The 25,500-nt window shown below is 40.0% G+C and overlaps 2 protein-coding genes across 8 annotated transcripts in view; one reads left to right on the top strand and one right to left on the bottom strand.

Moving 5' to 3' along the window:
- LOC119015480 (secretin receptor) overlaps positions 1–6,627 on the bottom strand; it is a 7,810-nt gene extending 1,183 nt beyond the window's left edge. The window contains exons 1-13 of one of the 2 annotated variants that reach the window (XM_037091512.1): positions 6,562–6,627; positions 4,366–4,520; positions 4,186–4,285; positions 3,633–3,752; positions 3,073–3,179; positions 2,417–2,526; positions 2,142–2,274; positions 1,050–1,203; positions 886–946; positions 720–789; positions 477–568; positions 190–328; positions 62–103 (exon numbers count right to left, since the gene is read on the bottom strand). In XM_037091512.1, the coding sequence (XP_036947407.1) occupies positions 62–103; positions 190–328; positions 477–568; positions 720–789; positions 886–946; positions 1,050–1,203; positions 2,142–2,274; positions 2,417–2,526; positions 3,073–3,179; positions 3,633–3,752; positions 4,186–4,285; positions 4,366–4,473 (1,236 nt within the window). In that variant the 5' untranslated portion in view covers positions 4,474–4,520; positions 6,562–6,627. Of the gene's footprint in view, positions 1–61; positions 104–189; positions 329–476; positions 569–719; positions 790–885; positions 947–1,049; positions 1,204–2,141; positions 2,275–2,416; positions 2,527–3,072; positions 3,180–3,632; positions 3,753–4,185; positions 4,286–4,365; positions 4,521–5,545; positions 5,661–6,561 lie in introns of those variants that run through there. The other variant, XM_037091514.1, reaches the window with a different exon arrangement.
- cfap221 (cilia and flagella associated protein 221) lies at positions 4,867–25,500 on the top strand. 6 transcript variants are annotated; one of them, XM_037091486.1, is made up of 25 exons: positions 4,867–4,997; positions 5,660–5,838; positions 6,095–6,195; positions 8,169–8,255; positions 8,395–8,490; positions 8,682–8,782; positions 8,978–9,081; positions 10,657–10,816; positions 11,764–11,875; positions 12,263–12,389; positions 12,589–12,700; positions 12,775–12,862; positions 15,103–15,192; positions 15,903–15,998; positions 17,392–17,479; positions 17,749–17,840; positions 18,138–18,218; positions 18,749–18,856; positions 18,954–19,082; positions 19,179–19,264; positions 19,571–19,640; positions 19,846–19,952; positions 23,562–23,654; positions 23,772–23,879; positions 24,912–25,500. In XM_037091486.1, the coding sequence occupies exons 2-25, from the start codon at positions 5,709–5,711 to the stop codon at positions 25,045–25,047; spliced, it is 2,502 nt and encodes an 833-aa protein (XP_036947381.1). In that variant the 5' UTR covers positions 4,867–4,997; positions 5,660–5,708; the 3' UTR covers positions 25,048–25,500. The 6 variants fall into 6 exon arrangements, with proteins under 6 accessions (XP_036947381.1, XP_036947377.1, XP_036947378.1 ...); XM_037091482.1 differs by having other exon boundaries at positions 4,932–5,137; XM_037091483.1 differs by having other exon boundaries at positions 4,932–5,137; positions 5,591–5,838.

Raw genomic sequence — 25,500 nt, 5'->3', positions numbered from 1 at the left:
CCAACTTGGTCCACACTTTCAAAACCAGATGTGACGCTCTAATTGGCTAACCGGCTCTTACCTCTCCGTTCATGAAGCAGTAGAGCACGGCCACCACGAAACCCTTAGAGATGTGAAGAGAGACAAGACTGTGAGTGGAGTCTTATCATTCTGAGTTGACTGAGCATTCCTATCTCCATCACGAGTTACCTGTGTGGATGACAGAGCCAGCTCTGCAAAGGTCCTTATCTTAAACACCGTGCTGCTCACTTCAACAGGTAAGAAGACAAACAGGATGTAATGCAGACCAAACAGAGCCACCAGGAAAAATGTGGATTTGATCAGCCTCCTGGTGGAAGCCAAAAAAATGACAACACTCTTACTTGGATGAACATAGCAAATACAAACAATCATTACTCTCCTGTGCTATGGCCAATTCCTCAAAGACTGCTTGAAAGTATGGCAGTGCAACAATAGCAGGTGTGATCACTACTCACTTATACTGGTTGAATTCATTCCTCTGCGCATCTGACATCCTGAGCTTCCCCACGAGTATCCTCAAAATGCCCAAGAAAAAGATGAGATTCATCTGAAACGATTAAAACCAGCAACACCGCTGTTGTGAGATCAGTGTCTTAGGGAAACTTGCTTATTTGAGGGAATAAATGTTCCCTAAAATGTCAGATACATTTTGTAGTAAGGTTTAAACAAAGTAGAAGAGATTTTTTTTTCTTTTTTACAGATATCGTCAGAAGAACTGGCACGCGAAGTATCCACCAAATCCATAGATGTCTCCTGGTTTCCCAACAGCTTTGACAATGACATAAGAAAGAATTTTTAAATCAGACACTTTGATAATCTCGTAACTGCAAATGAATTAATGACACACATTTTTACTGCCCTTACCCTTCATCTTCATAAAAAAACTTGGCACACCCCCAGCCGATAATGACAATCAACGGTACACCTGTGTGATGAAATGCATCACTGTCAAATCTGAACAGACACAGAGTCGGCATCGCCTGTAGTGAGGTGTGAATATGTGAATTTGTGTTAACTGGGCTCCCTACCCCAGCTCAGGATGATGTACCAGGTGAGGTGTTTCTTCAGGGAGAAGAAGGAGCGGTTCACCAGGGTGAAGAGGAAGTGGCCCTCCACCAGCAGCCAGCTGTAGTTTGCCAGGATGGAGTAGTTGGAGAACATCAGCACGACCTTACACGTCACCTGAGCAGGGGAGAGAGGGTGAGTTCATCTGGCACTCTGAAAAAATAACATCTTTCTGTGAGCATGCAGTCAAGGGAAGTGTTTGGTTGATTCCTTAATAAAGTTAACCAGCGCCATCTTGTGGGAGAACATTTCTACTGCATTCAGTCTTTTCTGGTATAATTTGCCATTAATTGCTTGGTCCATCTATTTGCATAATCCACACTGAAATATAAACTGCAATATGTAAGATTTTAGTTGAAAACAATAAAAAAAATGATCACCAAAATGTACAGAAATGTCGTTTTTAACTTCAGTTAGCATGCTGACCGGTAGCACCGGCCAGTCTGGTCCAGCGTTAACTGTGCTAGTGGTTTAAAGCTCAACTGGACCACTAGCTGCACAGCTAATTGCGCTTACTAGCTAACAGCAGCTACAGTTAGCAGCAGTTGAATATGAACTTGACATGTTCTTACATATTCTTACATAATGCACTTTTAATGATCGAATACATGCTAAGCTATCCGCAGTTTTAGTAGCCTCAGCTGCACCTTGCGTTTAGTGTTAATAAGCAAATGTTTGCATACCGGCTGGTTAAATAAAGAGGGTGAAATTTGTAAATGTGAGCATGTTAGCGTGATACAATTAGCATTTAGCTGAAGGAGCCTTAGCACTAAAGTACAGCCTAGCAGAGCTGTTAGCATAGCTGTAACATGTAGTCTTGTTTTTCATCAGACACTGACATTACCATAGACTGATTGCAATAACACATCAGTATGTCCACCCCCCATCCATCCTGCCTTCGTCTGTGCATGCTCTATATGTTTAATATTTTAACAGGTGAACAGCTGCATCTTTCTCATGGAGAGTAAATGTATAATGCATGTATGGAGTAGACTAAAGTGTGCATCTGATCATCAGAGGAAGAGTAGGATGGGAAAGCTTTCCCCCATTCATACCGGGTAGTAGTCACAGTGGTAGAGCTCTTCATCTTTAAAGAGCAGAGAGTCTCTGATGAAGATGAAGATGGCTCTCAGGATGAAGGAGATAAACACCTGGATGTGGATGTAGTTCCTTGTGCAGTGCAGCTTTCTGAAGTAGAATTAACATTCGCAGCTTACGGTTTCTGCACAATTTGTCAGTTTTCAGGGCAGGTTCAGTGTACATCTACGATATGGAGACGTCTTTATGGCTGAAGGAGAGCGAATGTGATCGGAAAAAAACTGTTTCTCACCTGAACATGCAGAATATGGTGATGGCGATGGTGAGAGTGATGAGAGAGAGCGCATATCCAGCCGTGTACATGGTCTTCACGTAGGAGAAATACAAATGAGAATCTGAGGACTAATCAAATGAAAGGATAACGTCACTTTATCACCTCGAAGACAGCATGATTTCACAACATATCGACCATTTCACCTCAATGGCAACTGTGCAGGAGCTGGATAAGCCTAAAGGAAATTTTGTTGCTCACAGTGATCTGAAGCATATGCACCGTTCAGTTGCTGACAGTAATTTCTCACTATCTATGTAGTACTTCGGTCCAGGATCTGGCTCAGGCTCAAGTCTTTAAGACAGAAACTTGGCCTGAAGTGAGTGTAGCTTATGGGGGACAGACATCTAATTTATTTCAGGGGTTTGGTAAAATGCCAAAGGTGTAATGAGCAATTACGGGGTGAGTCTAGACTTAAAAGAATATCAGCTATTTACATTGTTCCTCCATGACATCTATTAGACTCTTTGTGCAAAGCAGTATTATTCATGTTTCAATGGATGGAGGAAAAGAATGAGTTAGAGGAGAAGACTGACACCGCTGCCATTAATAACCTGTAATGAGTTAGCACTTATGCTAGCCCCAGGTCTACATGGAAATTATAAGTTAACACCAACCTCTCCAAAAAACTGAAAGGTGTCATTGTAAGTGTAGCTACATGCGTCTTCATGTGGCTCGAGCGGGTCTGTCCAGCCATCAGCGGTGCAGTTGCGATGCAATTTACCTGCAGCATAGAAAATACAATCAGACATCGGCCATCGTTCTCTGGGTGTGTGTGAGCCACACTAAACAATATTAAATGTCAATGAGCCACACTAAACAATAATAAATGTCAATCTGTGTTTACAAGCTTGGATTTATTGGACAGTAAATTTGCAAAAAAACATTGCTCTCCCTCTTCAGGTGCTTATATAAACCTCCGGTTCTTCAGGTGAATTATTACTATATCTACCAGCCTCATCTTCGTACGTGAATTTAGCACTCCAGTGTGTTTCCTGGTGCCTCTGTGTACACAGGTGTATTATGGCTGAATGTTTGGGTAGAGAACCTGAGAGGGAGAAGCTGTCTCAGTTCTTTAAATAAACAAATCTGTTTCCTGGCCAATAATTAACTAGTGTAATGTGTTAAAGATAATGGGTGCCTGGGTGTAAATGGGAGTGCGTGTGTCACCTCTCACCCTCTGAGCTGAAAAACTCATGTTTTGGACACGGCTGAGAGACAGTTTCTCCGAGGGAGGCCGGCGGCCAGCAGTTCAGGTCATCCCACATTCCCTTACAGTGTACACTGATGTTGTTTTCTGTAAACATGGAACAAGGATGGAAGAAATGTTTTGCTTTCATTTGAGTCCATGCAAATTAAAAAAAGGTTAATGATGGAAAAAAACAAAGGATCCGATGTGATGTTTTAATTTCAAAATCAATAACTGTGGAATAAACTTTATCCTTTAAATATAACATTTAAATTATTCTGTCAAATATAAAGTACAAAGTTTTTTTTTAATCTTCCTTTGGATTTCAGGATGCATTATACTATACGGCCACTAGGTGTCACTAGAACGCTGCATCAAATTTGACAAGTTAAAAAGACTTTATTCACAGATTTCCTTTCACATCAGGGATCACCAACATTTGTTTTATTGCGAATGTTCACTTAGCAAATACCTTGACTTATTCAACTACAAAAGCGTTACATGACACAAAAGATCTAAAACTCGCAACATTTTTACTCACCTGTTGCTTTGTATGAATTTAAAAGCAGCAGATCTTTCATGCACTTTTCCTCCTCTTTCAGTATGTGACCATGAGGGTGACACTCTGATGACGACTTTGCCTGCGAACAAAGACAAAATAATGTACTAGCACTCTTAAGATTTTTTTTCACAGATTTAAACATTTATTTTTTTTTCTCACCTGCGATAACAGCAGCACTCCAATAAGTCCAACTTTTTTCATGGTGTCAGACTGGTTCCTTTTTTTCCTGATCAAGATAGGTGCCTGGGTCCACACCTCGAGCAGCATATCTGATTAGAATGAAAAGCACCTGCCATCCAGCAGATATACGAGGTCTGAAAATCAAACATAGGCCCTCTCAGGGTGTCGATAATTATGCACTGTATTGTTCAAAACAATTTGATAAGGGCTTGTCACGGTAGCCATAATATAACTGACAGATCCTGTAGTGACTTTCAAAATAAAGTCACCGGTGAGCGTAAATACAGTGCATTGCTGTCAAAACGGTGAGTACATCGAGTAATATGGTTATAGTATACAAAGTTCCAATTCATATGAGTTTTCACTGTACGTTTTTAAACAAAATGTAGCACGACACAACACTAAATTAGTAGTTTGTGCTTGTATTGTGCAGGTCGAATGGTTAGCTTCCGGTCTCGTTTCGGTTGCTTTGACGCAGCTTCTCAGCCGACAAATCGAATTCGCCCAAAGCACGTTAGCCCCGCCCCCTCAGTGTCACCATAGCAACGTCCATGTTTGGTGGCGGGGTCCTTCCCATCAACAAAACACGGTGCCTAAACGAAATGCCACTGGTATGAATATACATGGAAGAAGCCTGTTTTTGTCTGAGAAACCAAACCGAAGACATTGTCTCAAAATTTGAGTGGGTTCTGAAGTGCAGTTGTTTTACGCGAGAAGCTGATAAAACTCTTGTTATGAAGCATCTAATTAAGTAAGTAAAATTAAGCTAATGAGTTAGCTAATAGCACCTGTGTTATTTGCTAATTGTAGCCTCTTTGCTAACAGTTGTTACGCACCTGATAATTACAGTCCCAGGTGAAGAGGTGAAGAGGTAATCCCTTTATAGCTTTAATAGATGGTCATATATGTCTTTTTGTGGTTATATCTTGCTTTAATATTTTTAAAATAGTGTTGACGTAAGCTGCTTATGTCAAAAACTGTAACATATCATAACATAACTACTTTTTATGAATTTGGTGAAACCAGGAAGCTCACATATAATATAGGTGAAGGGAATGTGAATGTTTCCTGCATCTTCACTCAAAGCATGACAGTAAATGTATGAAAACACATGAACACAAATTGAATTCACTGAACCAACTCTACAGATTGCACACACGGAAACAGCCTGCTGTCCTTCCATGTCCTCCCTCTTGTTGTTCAGATTACAGATTCATAGGTTTACAAACGCGATGTCTCCCAACATGCCGCTCTGTCCTTCACTGTCCTCCAGCCTTCTGTCATTTCTCTCATGAGGAGCCAGAGCTAACCCTTTTGCCAGGATGGAGGTGGCCCTCTCTGCCCCGCGGAGCCTCTCAGAGCCTCTCAGGAGGGGGACTCCTCTGCCCCTGAGCCAGCTGGTGGAGGAGAGCAGGAGCAGAGACAACATTCCCAATCACCTACTGGAATCAAGTATATATTAAACATGACCTCTGAGACCCTTTGTTATTATGCTTTAATATAGTTTTTATACTGTTAGCAATAACACCATGTATTTAACCTTACAGTAACAAGCAAGACTCTCATTCCTCTGTTTCAATTGCTGCCTCTGTTGTTTTGGTTGAGTCCCACTTGATGTACTGAGAACCTCCTTTGCAGGTTTGAAAAACCTGCATTCCAACAGCTTCCTGCTATTACATTAAAAAAAATGTTCTTGTTTCCCTCACAGAAATATATGCCAAACTGAAAAGCAACAGTCTGATCCAAGCAGAGCCTCCAGAGCTTCACTTCAGTGGGTTCGAGCTGGAGAAGGATTACATAAAGATCCTGGTAAGGAAAACGCTGCCAAACATTTAATATTCCTGGAGTTTTTGCCATTAACTTCCACTGTCCCATTGGCAGGCTACATTGGATTGATATTCAAAAAACTCCATTTTCTTTCAGTATTTATGGCCACAAACGCTTGCTGTTAAAAAAAAACAACAATTAAATAAGAACAATAAAGACATGATAATAGATACAGACTGAGTGGCTCCTCAAAAAACATTGGCAGGCATTAGGCATGCCTCCTGCTGCACACTGAAGCACCTGCTGTTCATTTAAAGGGAGATTTGTGTCACTTCAATCATCTCCTTTGTCTCTGTCGGGGTTTTGAGTTTAGTCGTTTCCTGTTTTATTTGAAGCTTTCTCTCTCACCTGTCCTCTTTAGCTCCATGCTTCCTCTCTCTGTCTCTGCCCTGCCTGTGCTCACCTGTGTTTCATTAGCTAATTAGTGCAAGTGTGTTCCCTGGCTTGTTGTCAGTTCGTCTGCCCCTTCAGTGTCTGCTCCCCGGTCCTGTTTTGCTCCTCCTGTCTCATCTGTCTTTGCTGCTTGTGTCCCTCCTGTCATCCTCATTTGTGTTTTTTTGCACTTGGGTTGCTGCTTTTTGTTGCTTCAACCTGTCTGCTTGGATTTTTGGATTTGGGACCTTTTTATTGTAAACATAACAGTCTCACTGTCACTGAGAGACATATTTGCACCTTGGCCTGTCATACAGCTTAACGCACATATCTTATTGACTTATCAATGTATGTACATTACCTCAGTCAGTCTTGCTAACCTTGATATCCTTTACTTGTGTTCTTGTGACATATATTCAGAATATCGCCAACATAAAAGAGAATTGCACTTAAAAGTGTTTACTTGCAATTTTATGCTATTATAATATTATATCAGTGACTTGAAATGGTCTTAATAGTCAATAAACAGTAGTTGTTTTATCAGCCTTTTACTGTTTAGCATTATAGCTCTTGTTTATTTTATGAATGTTTCGATTAAAACATATATTTTTAGTAGTAGTATTTCATTATTTTACAGACGTTTGTATTGCTGTTGTTATCTTTTATTTTTGATCTATTTAAACCACCCATATCTTCGAGCTGTCATGATGTGCTGGAGTCTTAATCTGTCATTATTTTTTAATATTCCATTTTCCATTTCAGTCTCATGTAAAGCACATTGATTTGGTTTTGTATGACAGGTGCTATATAAATATGGGCGAGTCATCATGACAGGCCAGCATGTACCAGTCTGTTTTATTATGGTCATTAGACAGTTACGGCACTGATCGGGGCTATTATGGCAGAAGTTTATGTGAATCATCAGGACAATGGCCTGGTTCAGGAAGAGGTTAAGTTGTCTGTAAAGCTCCTGGTTGAGTGCATACTTTGTGCCTGCTCTAGCATTTTAAAGCTATTGAAGATTCAAAGTATCCATAAGGAAACATTTTCAATGTGTCTGACAAGCCTGTGATAAACTTAAGTGTCATGTATTTATATTCCAAAGATGGTCTTCGGTCTCTTGATGGTCAGGATTATTTTTAACCATAGCTGAATGCAGCATCCCAGGGCTTTAGACAGGGAGTAGGCTTTGGCCCCCGGTTGGGTTTTGTGCTAGAAATAGCAGCTATTGCACTCATTATTAGGCGAAGTAGTGAAGGGTCACTGGTCATATTTCTAATCCAGTGTTGCACATGAGTACACAATCTCTTGACGCCTTGTCCAGGGAATTTCCTAGTGTAGTAAAGGCCAGACAGACACCCACCAAAAGCTGATAAACCATTTCAGTAAAATATTAAATATCCTTTCCCATCGTAATTTCCATAACTTGATTTAATTGAATGGGCACTAATTTTCCACCCTGTTTGGGTGATGAAGCACTGTAGGCTGGGTTGCAAGCATCAAGAATATGGAAATAGTTTTCTCAAGTGCACATGATTGGATTGAAATGAATTAATCTTTTCTTTCCTCTTCCTCTCCCTCAGAAACTAATCAACGTCTCATCTGAAGTCATGAATATTCATATCATCCCCACCCAAACCAAGCACTTCCAAACATCTTACACCAAAAAGGTACTTTTAAAAAAAAAAAAAAAAAAAATCTCATTACAAACTGCTGACCTGAATAAAATATTGTGAGTCCTCTTATCTGTTAGTGGAATCAGTTTTGTTTCTGAAGACTCAACCTTGTGCAATTTGTTTGTCTCTGAAGTATCGACTCATCCCGGGCCTCGCCTACGCACTGAAGGTCAGATTCTGTCCTGACGAGTGGCGATACTTCTATGACTGCATTCGGGTTCACTGCAAGGTGAGGATCCACCAGTTTGTCCGGGGTCCCCTGCAGCGTACTAATACCGTTTGTTTAACACCTACGTCTTTAAAAGATAGGCATTCAGTGAAAAGCTGTTGGATGTCACCTCTCGTATCTGTTATTTTCTTTCCTCTGTACTATACTTTCTCTCCTTGTTTATTCAACCCTACTCCACTCTTTCTTCTAAGGGGGAAGAGAACCTGTTAATTCCAGTTCATGCTTACCCTGTCATCGATGACCTGCAGATCCCTCCTCACATTGACCTACCAGCCGTTCCACTTGGGCAAAGGTGTGTGTGCGTAGGGCACTGCATGTGTGTGTTGGGGTCTTCAGCGGACTGTTCGCTGACCTCCCGTCTGCCTCGGGGCTCGTCTGTCTCTTTGTATTCTTCCATATAACCAAGCATGCTTCCTTTCACCCGTTGGTGTCAAATCATAAAAAAATCATCTCATCTTGTTTTGTTTTTTTTCCCTCCTGTCTCCAGTGTCCGCCATGCTATTCCTCTAAGATGCAGCTGCCCCATTGACTTCGAGTTTCAGGTGTTTGTTGTTCAGCCTCACGAAGCCTTCTCCATCCAGCCCCTCACAGGTGTGAACCACTGAAATAATCTCATTTAACAACAAAAATGGTGACAAATTAAGAATGCAGCAATTCAGAATTAGCCTCTTCAGCTAAACTAGTTTTTCTATAATAGTTCTCATTTAGGCTGCCAGATTTAAAAACATGACCCCCGGGAGAGCTGCATATGCTCAAAAGCATGGACTGGTATGTTTTGTGTATTAAACAAGTCACACCAGAACTTGACGGATGCCTCCAGTTTCCAGACGCTGACACTAAGCAGTATTCATGGTCTGGGAAGCATCATAACACATGGCGGAACCAGCACTTGGGATTTGAATTACAACTGCAGCTTTGATTCTGTACAAACCTGGAATGAGAATAAGAGATATAAATGAGTTTCTTATTTTGGAACTGCTTTTTGTGCTTTATTTTTACGTCTCCCCATGCACAATAAATCATGGCTACGTTACAAGGACTACAGCTCACAGTGTAAAAGCGCTCAGTCACACAGCTGTCAACAGTGGTATTTCGAAATCATATTATTTTTGGGGACAGAATTATAACACTTTCTCGGCCCATCGGTCATTTTAAGTGGTTTTTAATCAAATTTGTACTTCTACTACAAGCCCAGAAGCAGCAGGAGATGGATGATTTTCCATTTTATCCATTACAGTACTTTTGACTAACGCTATTAACCATTTATCGTTTAATTTAAGATAACTTTTCAAGTGTTTATACACAATTTCTAGCTAATTAGTTCAGCAATTCAGTCATTACTTTTAGCTAACTATTTCAAGATTTCTATTAATTACTTTTGGCTTACAAATTTTTCAATATATATTTCAAAGATATATTTCATAAATATGTTTATTCATTATTTTTTGCTAATTGTCTTGTCTTGTCCCTTTATCTATAACCTTTAGCTAACCATTTCAATTTTTTTTTCATTTTAATAACTTTTGACTTTCAATTTGAGCAGTATATCCAATACTAGTGCACTAATTTGACCTTGTGTCCTTAACTTTAGATAACTGTTTGAATTATTTACCTTTTAGCTTATTATTTTACCCCTTTATATGTCAGTCTAAGCCAACTATTTCAACTGTTATAGTAATTACTTTTGGCTTATAAGTTTAGTAGTGTAGGCAGTACATTTAGCTAACTATTTTGACCATTTATCCATTACATTTAGCTTGTTATTTCAATTGCATATATATATTACTAATTAGTTAATCTCTTTATCTGTAACCCTTAGCTAAGTGTTTCAACTCTGATTTTTATTTTCAGCTTTTTTTTCAGCTTTATATCTGTATATACAGTACTGTAAATTAACACATTTGACCCTTTATTCATTACTTTTACAGATCTATTACAACTGTTTATATGGTTTTTTTTTAGCTTTCAACCACGCTCTCATTAGCCACTAGTCGTGTTCAGGTGTTACAACTGACGTGGGACTGTGTATTGTGTGCATTTAACCAGCTGTAATCGGCATCTCACTGCAGACATAACGTATGCTGCCCTTGCTTGGGAATTACTGCCCTATGCAAGCCAAACACAAACACCCTCTATTCATATAGTATTTCCCCTTTTCTCTTCTAGGTGTGATACCAGCCAGCGGTGAAGTCAGGATCAATGTGACCTATAGTCCTTTCCAGTATGAGACTTCTCAGGTCACCATCCAGTTGGTCATCGCACAGTTCAATACAAAACCCTACCTCTGTACCATCACTGGGAGCTCAGCCCCTCACCTTGCCTGCGGGTAATTAGAGCTAGTGATTGTTGAGCACTAAGAATTCACTACCTGTAGCAATACTGCGCACAGATACCATATATCTCCATTTAAGGTATAAGTATTTTCCCTGTGCTACAACGCACCATGTTGTCTCGCTGCTAAGCTGTCTTATCTTACAGCACCATCTCATATGGAACTGTTGATTTTCTAGGTCCGCACGTTGATACCCATTCTCAGAGTTCTAATGACATTCAGTAAGAAATGTTCAGCTGTAGTAGAATCAGTGCACACTAACCCAGCTAGGTGGTTCATTCGAGGGGGAAAAAAATGCATCAAACTGGATGAAGAGAAAATGGCCTTGTGGTCTGATCACAGGTTCCCCATTTGTTTTTCTTTGTTTTTCTAATGCTTAATTCTGTTCCCATGAGAAAGACAGTGCTATCCATCACACAGCAGCAGCTCCATCCACTGCACTGTCTTGGTGTTATCTCGGCCGAAAGTTAATAATTCATGAAAATAGCTTGGTAGCTGGTGCAGTGATATCAAGATGGATATGCCTCTGGATGGATGTTTAGCATATAAAACCTTCTCCCTCTGTTTGTTGTTCCCTGCAGTGGAACCAAATAAAAGATGAGATATGTGCAGTAATGTGAAGTAAGAGATTAAGAAATGCGCGCTCAAGCCAATGTTTTTACAGCTTGAACCAGTGCCTGACGCTCGCTCGTTGCTCAGTGAGATTTTAACATCTTTGATAATCTTTTGTTGACTGTCGGAGAAGTGTCAAGTCAGCTCTATGGGCCATGGCTTGCAATGCTTTTTTTTTTGCTTTTTTTTACTTGCATTGAATTTGCAACCTCAAATTACTTGAAGAAATGTCGATCTATTTTGGGCCTTGTTATTGTACAGTTCTGTCATAAATCAAACACCTTTTACTCCATCAGGGTTTCAGTTTCTGAACTTTTTCTGCATGATAGTGAGCTGGGAGATGCAGTGCCTGCAGAACACAAAAGACCCTCACCTGTAACCCAAGCACCTGCTCAACGTAAATCCAAACCCAGGTCAACCAAGGACGCTGACAAATCAAAGGTAGTGGATGTAATGTAAAGTGAAATGCAGGAAAATAGTAGTTGGTGGTTGCTCTATTAAGGGGTTAATTAATTCATGCTAATAGTAATGAGAAACTGTCTTGTACCTTAATGAAAAATGCAAAGGTCTTTATATAAGTACAATGTAAGATGTGCTTATTAGTCTGTTACATCAGTTAATTCAAATTCAGGTTTTCGTTTTTGATTAACAAGACAAGAGAAGAAAGAATCTAATTTTCCTTTTACCAACTTTTTTGACCATAAGGGGCTTTTTTCTCCTACAAACTGAAAACTCTTTCATTGGGGAATTTTTTTTGTTTCGGTTCCCTATTTGTCACATCTCCTTTTTTCTCTTGTAATGCAGATCAATTTCTTGTTTGTCCCCTAGATGCTTAGAGACCAAGCTGGTGTTCAGACTGGACTGAAGGCTCTGGTAGACGTCTGTACCCCTGCAGGGGTGGCAAAGATGCTGATCAAAGACACCAATAAATTCAGCTCTAAAGACCTGAGGGAAGGTAGATACTGTACAGGTGGATGATTTAACTCTTCACCCTTTATGGTATTTTTGCCTCACCTCATCAAACCTGTTGCTATAAGCTAAAAAATCTAAAAAAAACTGTTGTATTATGTTCTCCCTTTGGACAATATCCTCTCCAACTTTAATGACAAAGTATGTCTCCTGTCTATTATTTCCCGGTCTGCCCCCCACTTCAGCCATTTCCTGTGGCAGTATGGTTGGTCTACAGAGCAAGCAGATGAAGGAAGCCCTATTCATGAAAAAAGTGCAACAAAACATGAAGGAGGAGCAAGCCAACCACACCAGATGGTAATTTAGAATGAACTCCTGCAAAACTACATAGTGTCCCTTTCAATTAAAAATCATATGTACATTTCATACAGGAAAGTTCATCTTGGAAAGGACCCTGTGTCAGAGCAAACCAGGAGGCAGGTAGTGGAGGAGAGAGAGATTGCACTCCATGAATACTTGGTAAGCTTCATCAGTCGGTGTGAAAATAGGGAAGCTGCACATTGATATTCTTACAGCAAATTGTTTTATAGTCTGATGTAGGCCCCCACCTCTTATTATTCTTTGTCTTACGTTGATTATGTCGAACTGTTTATAAGCTAAGATTGGTTGAATGTCAAATTGGCACCATTGAAAGTATGCCAAATTAGCTATTGTCAGCTCCTGTTGCAGTGAATGTTCAAACACTTATCAGTGCATTCCTCTGATGCTGAAGAAAATGGAAAAACATGATGATCCTCAGGCAAGAACTGGAGTTAAAAGGAGCATCTTTTTCTATGATTCGTAAGCGGATTTATGTATGTTCCTTTGATATGACATCACATCACAGATAATGGTATCCACTGAACCTAAAAATATTCATATCATGTTTGACTCTGTTGTGACTCAGTGTCATTTGTTTATGCAAACTGCCCCCAATCTGGCAGTAAAGCGACTAAAGTACCATAATTGTCTCTGTGAGCTGTGAGTTAAAGCCACTGTAACTCCAACTGTTGACCATGATGGTGAATGAACCAAATCAGACCCTCTGATTTACTTTAAGGTTTACTGCTCTTTAGGGTCTGCTTCTGTTAATAAACTTAGTCGGAGGGATCAAAAGCCCTAAAACAAAGGACCAGAGCTAGGTAATGGTTGGAAATTATTACCTTCTACAGTGTGTGCTGGTCAAATCCTGACTGCCATAATTATTATTTATAGTACAGCAGATTTTTCTCGCCTTATGGAGGATATTTCCATGTACAATTTGTTTTCCCATTTCATTCAACATGACATTTACTGAACGTGTTGGTAGATAATCACTGACGCCAGACAAGATGTGCATACAAATGTCCTGCCCTGATTCAGTGGTAGCTTTATTAGATCCACACTGTGATTTTCATCCTTTAGAAAAAAAAACAAAAAAAAAACACGCTGCCTTGTGATTTATTTTATTGAGTCACAGAGGAAATGTGCAGACTCAGCCAAGGTAACATCAGTTTTGATATATGAGTCTGTGTGTGTGTGTGTGTGTGTATGTGAGAGCGGTTCCTCACAAAGTTATCTGAGTAGTTGACAGAACTCTCACCGACACTTAACAGCGCTTCCTCCCCCGTCGCCTCTTCACCTGCACTGCTTATAAGTCACTCATGCTTCCTCCTCCATAACGCTGTTCGCTTACACGCTCGTATGGGAACTCTGTTGTTTTTATGATGGGAAGAGCTACTATCTTATTCTATAGGTCCTCTTTGGAAACTTTAATGCAGGCCAGAACTTGAGTAACTCTACAAATAATCTGTCCTTCCCTGTTTGCATCACATTTTATCTTGTGTTGGTTGAAGATGATATAGCTGCTAGAACAAAAATTGGGGCATTGGAATTCTTGTTATTAATAGATTTTTTTTTTTTTTGTGAAAGCCATGATGTTGTATTACCTTGATATAGCGCACCTACAAACAAATAAGACGTTCATTCACAGCATTTGTAGTCAATTTTGCTGTTTTTTTTTAACATTAAGAGATATAGCCCTCCGTCAGCTTAATCCTTCCTGCCTCTTTAACCAAAGGATTTCAAGTTGACCTCCTATAGAGGATAAGAGGAGGAGTTTTTTGCGCTGTGTGTCATATCCAGAACTTTAAGGGGTTCAGCAAAAATAGAAACATTAGCATCCACTTTTTGCTTTTGTGCCATATACCAATCTGCTTTCAGGCCTGTAACATTTATTCAGCAGATTCTTTGCCAATTCTGACAAGGTGACACACTGTAAAATGCTGTGCATGTGCAAGAAATCTGAATTCATAACTTTTATGTGATTAAAAAAAGAAGCGGCTGTAGTGGCAGTTCCTGCCCCTCATCTGAGAGTAAGCTACTTCTTAATAATGTTAATAATTAACTTCAAGGTCAACGTGCCTTATAACACAGAAGTTAAATGCAGCAAGAGTTTCACATAGAATAGACTTATAAGCGTTAATTGGCTAATGATTGATGCTAACATGGCAAAATAACATGACGAACACAGTAAACATCCACTTGTTCGCATGCTGATGTTAGCACATTAGCTGGAAGCCCCCTGTGTCTGAGTACAGCCTCACAGAGCTGCTAGCATAGCTGTAGACGTCTTTTAATTCTTTTAAAATTCTAATTTCAGTGTTTGTGTCTTCTACAAATAATCTTCTTTTTACTTTACATTTTTTACTTGTTATGTGCTACTACTGCTTCTGTTGTAGGTAAAAAGGGGAGATGTGAGGCCCGAGGAAGACTTTGCAGCTGGAGAAGCTAAACTGTCCTCCAGACGAGTGCTTTGTGAAGCAGGACAGGTAAACCTCTGCTGTGGTGTGTTCAGTCATTCACCAGTATGACTCAGAACTTTCACATTTTCTCAGAACGTCTCTTTTTTTTGTCGTCTGTTTAAAATAGCTGCTGTTATAGACCTTGGTTGACTTATCTATTGCTGAACATGATAGATTTTGGATAGTTTTATGTAGCAATTGTAAGCTTGGGTTTCATTTTGGCAAAACCTTTGGGAGTGATGACTTAAGCATCTTAAATTGAAAAGATTTGCTCTTGGGGGTAACTAAATCACACCTTCTTTCTTTATGTGTCAAACTTAATGTCTCTCCACATCAAAACCTGACTCTTATATACCTTGGCTGCAAAACTACAGCGTGGATAATGTTCAGTTTGGTGAATAGATCCATATTTAGTCTTGGTAAGTGTATGATTATGTGTCTCCTGAGTCTTAACACTTCTAGATGATACATTTTCTTTTATTCTTCTTTGGAGATGAAGGATTCAACTGGACAAACTGTTGCTCAGTGGTCTTACATTAAATGAATCCTTTTGCATTCAGCCCCCTCTTACAATTTAATTCAATCTAACTTTAACTGTCCTTCTATCTTTTTCCATTTAAGTACTAGCTGAGCCCTCATGAAATTTCGCTTTATGGCCCTTTTCATATTCACTCAATGTAACGAAGCCAAACGAGCATATGAAAGTCAGCTATAAATGTCTCTCTAACCTCTTCTAGGCCCACGAGGGAGCCCCATCCTTCAAGTCTTACTCCAGTTTCCAGTGGGAGCTGAGACAAAGAGCCCTCATACTGTTCCAGCAGGCAGCGCGCAAGGTACACCCATCATCAAAGTACTGTAAAGTCACTGAGCTACATGTGCTGATGCACACATGCATGAGCATCTTCCTAGCTGCACAAATACATATATACATCACACTTTCATCTTCCCCTCAGGAGAGGACCGGTGTCCCTGCGGCCCTGTCCCTTTAGTGCAGCCATGTGTGAACTCCTCACACTAAATGTATAATATTCTTTACAGTAGATTTTCCTGGGTACAGTGCTTTCCCATGACTGCTGAGCAAACTGACATGTTCTCTTAAAGCCATAGGAGGAGCATGCTTGTGTCTTCCTCGAGGCAAGTTAAGTGAAGGAAGAAGTCTGACTGACTCTACAAGCCATTCTAATTGCTGTTTTCATACAGCAATTACAAAACAAGTCAATCAAGAGAGTGATGTTTGCTGTGATATTTGACAGACATAATTTATGAGAATGGTTCAGTCTTTTTGAAATTCTGCGGACTTGCTCCACCTCCAACCTGTTTTCACTGGTCAGAGTCGAGGATGATGTCCTTGACTTTTCGGCCTCTACTCCAGTCATCGGTCAGCAAGGATGTCAGGCTCGTCGTAACAGATGTCGGGTTACAAGGATCACCAAAAATCACAGTGTACACAATTTTTTTTCTATGTTTAATTCTTTAGAAAATTCTGTTAGTTATGAACAAAAAAACTTAAACCAGGAGTCACTATTAAATGTATAATAGTGTTGCCCATACCTGTACGTTACTGTGGTGGGTAGTATGATGAAGATTAAGTATCTTTGGCAGTCGATTGCACATTTTATACATTGTATTTTTGAATACGCCTGAGAGAACAGCGCCATCCGAAGACGATGAACTACTGGTCACTATCACTTTTCGTTTTGATCGGCTGCATTATTAACAACTAGCTTCCTTCCTCACCTGCTGTTACAGCACCAGAACACAAGGTTTGTTGTTTAGCCAACTTTACACTGCTGATGAAAATCCAAACAACTGAATACCCTTCGCCTAATCCTCCACTTCCAAACGTGTAAGATAAACATACAGTGGCCGCTAAAAACTAAAAGGCCCATTGTTTGGTTTGTCCATTCCTGGTTGCTGTAGAAACATGGCAGCCTCCATGAAAGAGGGCCTGCTCTCTCTGTTGGTATATAAGGCTTGTTCTAATGTCACAAAAACACAGTTCTAATTTTCAGGTGATTATATGATGATATACCAGTGAAAACATTACTATGACACACTTACACACTGGACCTTTTTAAATATTTAAGACTGTAGTAGCAGTTGGAGTAGTTGTGCTGAACAGTTCTTCAAATGAAAAGTGTGACATCTCTCACTGACATCTCTCTTGGGAATAGAAGAGGTGGCTGTGAATGTCCAGTAACACCCTGTTCTCCTCTTGCCCCCCAGATGGTGATCCGATGTCGCATGAACCGCAGACTGACCTGTTTGAAGAAGCTTGTAGACAGTATGAGGAACCTGCCCTCGTCAGAGAAAGGTTTTGATTATCCACTGATCTCCTCATTCAGAAGTAATCTCATTATGCCGTGTCAGTAAAGCGTGCTTAATTGAATTCTTTCCTAGAGGGGAAATGTTGTAATGAAAGCCCCTCTGGGTTATTATGAGTTTCTTGGAACATACATTCCCACCTTAGGGGACAGGCTATATATGGTGCATTTAGTCATACATTTCTTACTCACCCAACAACCAACAACTTACAAATCAAGATATCTTTATTCATGTGTGAACTGTGCCTTTTTCTTTCAGTGGAAGCGGAGATGACATGTGATCTAAAGATCATGCCAGAACAAGTTTGTCCATTTACTTTCCCCATTTTCTCAGATGAAGATGACCCACTGGTGAGATCATTTCATAATCTTATTGCTCATTACAAGTTGTTAGTTATGTTTGTTGCAAGCAGGAGGCTTTCAGCAATATAGTTCAACCACTTCCCAAGTAAGCAAGTGCTGGTTTATTGTCCTGCACATGGAACAATTTCATTCACAATAATTCATAATGTCCCTTGAAAGGAATCAAAGAAGAGGCCCAGGTTCAAACACTTTGATTAAATCTTCCATTTTCCTGAAGCCCCGCAGAGAAGAAGCCTCTGTTTTCAACTGAACAAACAATACCATTTGTCTCCTTGATATTTCCAGGCTCCTGGTAATTTGGCAATGATGCCCGTGGATCCCATTAATGTGACTGTGACAACACATATTCCTTTCTTCAAGCTTCAGGTAGGTATTTACTGCACCACCTGATCATCACGACTATACATCAACAGATGTGTACCTAGCAGCAGTGGTGAAAAGGACTGCACTTGTTGATACATTTCAGAGAGAGATATTTAGAGCTTTTTACTCATCTACATTTAGTTTTTAATTTTAAAAGCATGTCCTCCACAACTGCCCAGCAGTGATCCAAGAAAATGCGACAGTGTAAGAAGAATACAGTATAATCAGTGAATTCTGTGTATGATAGTCTGCTTATTTGATGACACATTTCACGCTCTGTATCTGTGAATTTGTAAATGAATATCTGCGTGATATGAATGCAATAATGTTTTGTCTCCAAGAGAAGAGAAGCCCTGTGGCTTTACAAATCAGATATACTTCAAACTTTGTTCAAGTTATTTACTACACACCATGCCCTAAAACACACTTGTAATCCGAGAGCTCTGTGGGTGCTTCATCTCTCAATAAGTCAGTCTATAAGCCATTTCTCTTTTGGAGCCATATTATTTTTTGGTATTGTTTTGTCATTACAGGTTCCTCAGCATTATAAGCTTATGGGCTACCAGCCTGTGTCAGCCTGGGATGCCTTTAGCTCTTGTATCCCCGCTACTTTGGCGAGACAACTTCGCACCGGAGCTCTGGTAACGATGCAGTGCAGTGGAGATTTAGCTAATATTAGAGCCAATTATTCATCCATAATATAAATTGTCAATCACTTGTTTTTTAATTTTTTCATAGGACGAGCTGGTGTCCATTGAGTTCAGAGATGTTGGAGCCAAATTTTCCACAGGGGAGCCCAAAGCATGGGAGGAGCATGAGCAATTTGAAAATGAACAGGCTCTTTCTGCACACCCCCTTAGAATTTTTGTAAGGCTGTTTTTTCTGCACATACATGATGCATATCGGTGTGACAGTATCTTTAAGTGACTATTGTCCCTGTGTTTGTCCCATCATACACTGTAGAACCCAGCTCCAGGCTTGCAGTCTTACAAACCGATCCCTAAATACATGGAGAGCGACCTAGAGTTCCACCTCAGCCCTCTGCCCAGGTAACAACAACATGTTAGTAAATACATGTTTGTAGTAATACCTTACCCAGCTACACACCAGGGGCCTCATTGCAGAAACTTCCTCACTTTGAATCCTGTTTGAACTTAGTTTAGGATAACATGATGATTGGTATAATAGAAACATGTTTCCTGACTAAATTAATGAGAAAAAAATCCTTTCTGAGGATAGGTATTTACAGAACCATCCTAGGACAAGTAGTTAAGAAGGGTCTTCTGAAATGGGGCCCCTGATTGTTCTTTAAACAAACCCAGACACTCAAAAAAGAAAATGCTCTTCTTATGCAGGTATACAATCCGTAAAGGCAATGTGTGTGGCTTAAAGACGCACAATCAGAAGAAATTCCTGGACCACAAGGTAAATTGCAGTTTGTGATTTTCTTTGGAATGCTTTTAGCCTTATGCTACAAGCACTTCAACCAAGTATCATATTTATCATTTGAGATTCGTTTAGTTGCCAGACTGAGTTTTAGTAATTACAGCAGGCCTTTCTGAAATAAGAGTGATCTTTTCCTGTTTTATATCTGATTGGACTGATTTTTCTTCTTCTTCTTTATCGCCAGCCACAGGAGGTGATCACAGGGCTAATGACACAGAAGAATTTTGACTGTATTACCTCCTACCGTCTGTCCAACCAGCCTGTCCTCAGCAGTGACTGTGCCATGCGCAGGTAGGTCAGAAAATAACTTCATCACTGAGTAGAGTATAAAGTTGTGCCTGTTCTAACAGGATTTATCCTCTGATTAATTGAAGAAGACCATCAGAATGCCTTCATATTATTGACAGCAGCCACCTGGAAATTTAAAAGAGGTTCCCATGCTCCATAATGTAAAAGCACTAGTACATGTTTACATGACTTGTTTACAAAGTGGATTTTGTTTACTTCCGCTGTCCATATCTTTCCAGCCCATGGAAGAATTTGAACCCATGACACTGTTGTGGCCAGATGCAATGTCATGTCATGTCATCAGAGCTTTTCCAGCCACTCCAATAAAATTAAAATGACAAGTGGGGAGTGTGTCTTACTCATTGGTCAAATAGTTGATTTGACCAATGAGTCATTTCCCACAAACACATCCAATCAATCAATGATTTAACTGGTTAACTGGTTTAATGAGAGAGGTTCATAAGACACAAGCTCATGTTATTAGATTAACAACTGGCCATACCCTCTCCACACCGCCTGTCAAATTGCCAGGACGCAGCGTGAGTGTTTAACAGCTTTTACATTACATTCATCATCTCACACACGCCTTATAAAAAATGAATGTCCGAGCCCCGTCCACATATCTCGAAGCACTTGCCAGGTTGCAGACAGTTAAATTGTGTGCTTGGTTGTACGTTTACAACACCTCAGCTAATGATTCTGATTTAATTAAATTTTTTATGCACTAAACCACTTTTATTTAAATTCTTTTAAGGTTCGATAAAGACGTGAGTGCTGTACAGTAGCTGTGTTCTTCCTGTATTCATCACTTCTACCTTGGTAAAAATAGTCCCTGAAGTAGAATTTCCAAAATCAATTTTGAGTGCAGAGGTTGGTTTTCTCCCACAAGTTTTAGATTCTCACGCAAAAAAACAACAACACATTTTCACCCGATTGCAATGCAAATAGCCACATTTTTAGTAGTTTTGGATTGGAGGGATTTGCTTTGATATTCCTGCAGTGACTTGTCTGTGTGTCACGTACTTTAAGATACTTTGGTTTTAGTATTATACAGAATAAATACAGAAACATCCTCCTTTCTTGTGGTACTGTTGTGCACCTCATGTGAGATACTGTCAGTGTGTGCTGAATCTAGGTCATATGGAGGCAAAGAGCTCTGAACACTGTTCACTTACGCTGTGAAATGATGATTTATTCAGTCTTTAGCCTAAATGGACAGTTATTAAATTATGATATGCATGGGGCTTTTCCGTGTGATACACCTTGTCTTTATGCACCCCGTCACAACAAATCCCACTCCTACATGCAAAAAACTCACTTTCTGGCCCTTTTAAGAAAATGATCTCATGTCATTTCATGTCATTGTCCGTAACCGCTTATCCCTTTCCATGGGGTCACGGGGTGTTGCTGCTGGAGCCAATCCCAGCCTTGTCTCAGGGCGAGGGCAGGGTACTCCCTGGACAAGTCGCCAGCTCATCGCAGGGCCCTCACTGATAAGCAATGTAGGGTTCAGTATCTTGCTCAAGGACACTTCGACATGCAGCTTAGCCTTGCCCGGTGCCGGGATTTGAACTAGCGACCTTTCGATCACTAGTCGACCTGCTCTACCCGCTGAGCTACAGCCGCCCCCGAAAATGATCTCATGTACATTATAATCTGTCTTGCGTAATAGACATGTAAGGTTGCAGAGCTAATGAAGCGATGTTCCCCAAGAGATCTGAAACAGTTTTAAATCCCTGTCTGACAAGATGACTAAGTCGTCTGTGCAACCACTGTTCGCATGATGTGTTCGCGATTGCGTGGGTTGAGTCTTACCCTGCCGCGGCTCTCTCTCCTCACCTTTCTGTCTACTTCCCATTTCTCCTCACCTTCCATGTGTTACATAATCAGCCGCCTTGCAAGGAACAGTATTCTCTTTCTGCCTGTCAGCATTGATCTGCAGGATATCTCTAGATATGTACTCCTTTTTTCATTCGAGAAATGATTTTCGCCTCCCTGCTCAGTATTACTAATTTTCGATCACTGCCCCTCTGGATTCTGGCTAGTTTTCAAACACAAACAAAATGATTTATGTCAGTTGGCCATAACAGAAGATAAGAATGACACTAAATTGACAGCAGAAGAATGTGTATGTATGTGTATGTAGGGTTTTCCCCATGCACAGTGCCTGAATCCAGTAACCACCAAACTTTAAAACAGTAACTCTCTGCGACTCCATAGAGTCTTAAACCCTTTATACATGAGTTTAATTAGAATTTTTATTTTTAATTTAGTATTGAGTTATTGATTACAGCACATTGTACTGTAATTTTTTTATAGCATAGAAAATGTAAATTTCTGTGGAGCCGGTGGGAGCTGAATTATCCATAGCATCTGCAGCTCTTTCTGGCTTTATTGAGATTTATAGTGAATTTCAGCTCATTGTTTAGCTGCACAGCCTGCAACTTTACTTTTCTGGTTCATTCTCAGTATATTTTTGGCTGCAGCAGGCAGCTGTTTTCAAGGAAAATGGCTCCTAAAACCCAGTGTTCGTTAATGATAATAACACGAATAATAAAAATAATATGTTTATTTATAAAGCACCTTTTGAGAACAGACTTCAAAAAGTGCACCATGATAAAATAAGAGAAAAAAAAGCAAAAGCAACAGGGCAACAGACATAAAAAAACAGGCAGCCAGCTATACCGAGACCTATCTGCTAAGCCAGAATTGGCTGTGAGATACAGTAAGCAGCTTAAATCCAGTTATTTCTTTTGGAGACGGTTGAGACCAAAATCTGAGCTAAAAGAGCTTGAATTCCTAACAAGTTTGCCATGTTATGCATTAAAAAGCTATAATATGTCAAAGTTGTGTTTCAAACCCAAAGTGGTCAAAAAAAGTCTTGCACCCAATAACTGCTAGGTGCTAAGATAGCTAACTTTCGCTTTTGCTGCTTATATCTGACACATTTAGTTTGAGAAGTGAAAGAGAAACATAATTCACATCTGAGTGAACTTGAGTGGATATCTCTGCAGCCCAATACACAGACATCACCATGTCCAAACTGCTATCTTTTCACATTCAGTGGATAAAGTAAATTTCTGAAAGTTCGCAACTAAAATTATTATGTATTACTGCTTTAAACAGAGCTATACTGAGACAGCTGTTGTATTCAGTGTATTGTTGCTAAGAACTTAGCAAGGATATCACACAAAACTTGTGTGGGAATTTGGATTTAGCATTAGCTGGTGCAACCTTGCCCAGGTTGTGACATGTTCATTTGCACAATGTGACTGATTCTCCATGTTTGTTACACACTGTATACGTAGCTGTCCTTGTTCCCATACAGCTACTGATATGATCTTTCTTTTCAGCCCAGGGGCTAGAACAGGGGTGCCATCAAAAGCAAACCTGTGGCTTGTCAGTGTTTTAATTCGTTTTGCCCCTAAGTTATATCAACCTTGACTTGGGAGTGCTTTTATCATTCCTGTTCAAACTGAGATACCAAACAACCCCAAGCAGTCTTTTCATCTAAGTCAGACAAAGTAGATATCTGACCATTATCTTGATTTGGTAATGTGTGGTCTGGCTCCTCAGGGGAAAAAACAGTGTGTATGTGTGTCTCCTCTGTAGGTCTGTGGATTACAGCACAGATATCCTTCCACTGACTGCTCCTCCACCTCTCACTGGCCCTCCTCATGATCCACCACCACCAATGGACACACCGTAAGCACACATCCAGCACTGACATCTATTGATTATCTTGTTGGAAGCCTTTTCTGTCAGGTTTCAAGTAAGATTGTTGCTTTCATGTGTGTCTTGTGTGTTTGTGTGTGTGTGCAGGTGTGAAGACTCGGGAGTCCAGCTAACGCCAGAGATGATAAGAGCACAGTTCTTGGCTGAGGAATCTCTTGTCTCCAATAGCAACGTCACCAGAGAAACAACAGCCAGGTGAGTTTGCTGGCATGATGTGTAGCACTTCCCATGTTATAAATAGGATGAATGCTCGCTTATACACACGCATATGACAGATGCTGTTCTTTGGCAGAGCTATAAACATGTTGTACTTGAGTTTTAAGAGGGGAAGTCCTTAGAGTAAACCAAACATGAAGTTAATGAATGTGCAAATTGTGTACCTGGAGTGCTTCCCAACAAAGGCTTCCTGCAGAGCTGTAACACTGTAACATAAAAAGAAAGTCTAGCTTGTTTATATCATTATCTCTGAACATTTATCAAGAATGTTTCATGGTTGAGGTCTCAGCCTTGCATAATCATAGCGAAGAGACAGAAGTTCACTGACCTTTTATGTAAGCTAAGATGCATTTTTGTCGAATAAAGTCATCATGTGCATCATACTGTCATCATACTTTTAAACGTTGCTGTTATTCTAATGTAATTACACTGCTAAATACCGCAACAATGCCCAGATCACTTGTTTCTGCACTGTGTAACTTCAGTGAGAGTGTAGGATCACAGCAATACATACTTTTTTTACTTTAAAATACAAGTTTCAACACATAGCATCGTTTTATGTGATGAGTTTTGTCTGTAATCTTAAACATATCTTTGTCATATCTCTGATTGCCACATTTGTTATTGGCATTGGTTGGTCTGGCTAGATTTTAAACCCTTTTATCAGACCTCGAGATCACTTTAATTTTTGACAATTTACTTCTGCATTTGAATGTGTTTTCATCATACATTTTTAAAGGAATTTGATAGATTTTTTTGTTGTGACATTTAATTTTTTTTTGACAAACTGATACAGGATTTGGCAACAATCAATCTGAAAACTGAAATGCAGAAAATGATTGTGATGATTTTAATGCTGTATTTTAATCAGTACTAAAAATCAACAATATTGCTCATTAGAGCTTAAATTGAATGCGGTTTGGATGCCTTATGAAGATTCACAGTCAGTCCTTCAAACCCATTGTAACTCCTCTGTCCTTCCACCTGTAATGTTAAATTGCTCTGTCACAGGCACCAGAGGGAGCTTCAGATGGAGGCGACCTACAGCTCTGAGTTCAACCACCTGGGACAAAGAGTGATGAGCAGGCTGAAGCAACTTGGAGTCACCGAGGGAACTTCTCCTTCACCAGCGGAGGACTGCGAATAGGCAAAACACCCCCGAACACTTCTTGAAATGCAAATAGGCTCTGTGCACTCACATCTCACACATGAACAAACACAATTGCAGGAATACCAGTAAGCGTTATACCCATCCTACTCACCCATACAAGACTCTGCATTGCCTGCCCTGCCTCTTCTGTAAAATAAAACCTGGTTACTTTCTCGCCCACCGGTAAGCCTCCCTCCCACCCACTCAAAATTACCAGTAAGCTCTTTTCCTGTGCACTTACAAAGCCTGGAAATTCGTTATCCCTCCGCCCACACAGATCCATGTATAAGCACAGCTACAGTTTTTTCTTAGAGCAACATTATAATACTGACAACTGCAGTCAGTTAAAAATACAAATTCTGCATTTTTTGTGCTGTAGTTTATAGAGTTTTAGAAGCCAAGTAGAACTGTATGTTAGTTTAGCACTATTAAACTGTAATATGTTGCAAA

The sequence above is a fragment of the Acanthopagrus latus genome, chromosome 24 (assembly GCF_904848185.1).
Source record: "Acanthopagrus latus isolate v.2019 chromosome 24, fAcaLat1.1, whole genome shotgun sequence".
Taxonomy (NCBI): domain Eukaryota; kingdom Metazoa; phylum Chordata; class Actinopteri; order Spariformes; family Sparidae; genus Acanthopagrus; species Acanthopagrus latus.
This window is presented reverse-complemented; position numbering and strand designations above follow the sequence as displayed.

Excerpts from the sequence above, each read along its gene's own strand:
- cfap221 (XM_037091486.1), top strand. The coding sequence starts at position 5,709 with ATGGAGGTGGCCCTCTCTGCCCCGCGGAGCCTCTCAGAGCCTCTCAGG. Across the intron at positions 5,839-6,094 it reads CAATCACCTACTGGAATCAA|AAATATATGCCAAACTGAAA; the intron begins GTATATATTAAA and ends TTTCCCTCACAG. Across the intron at positions 12,701-12,774 it reads CAAGCCAACCACACCAGATG|GAAAGTTCATCTTGGAAAGG; the intron begins GTAATTTAGAAT and ends CATTTCATACAG.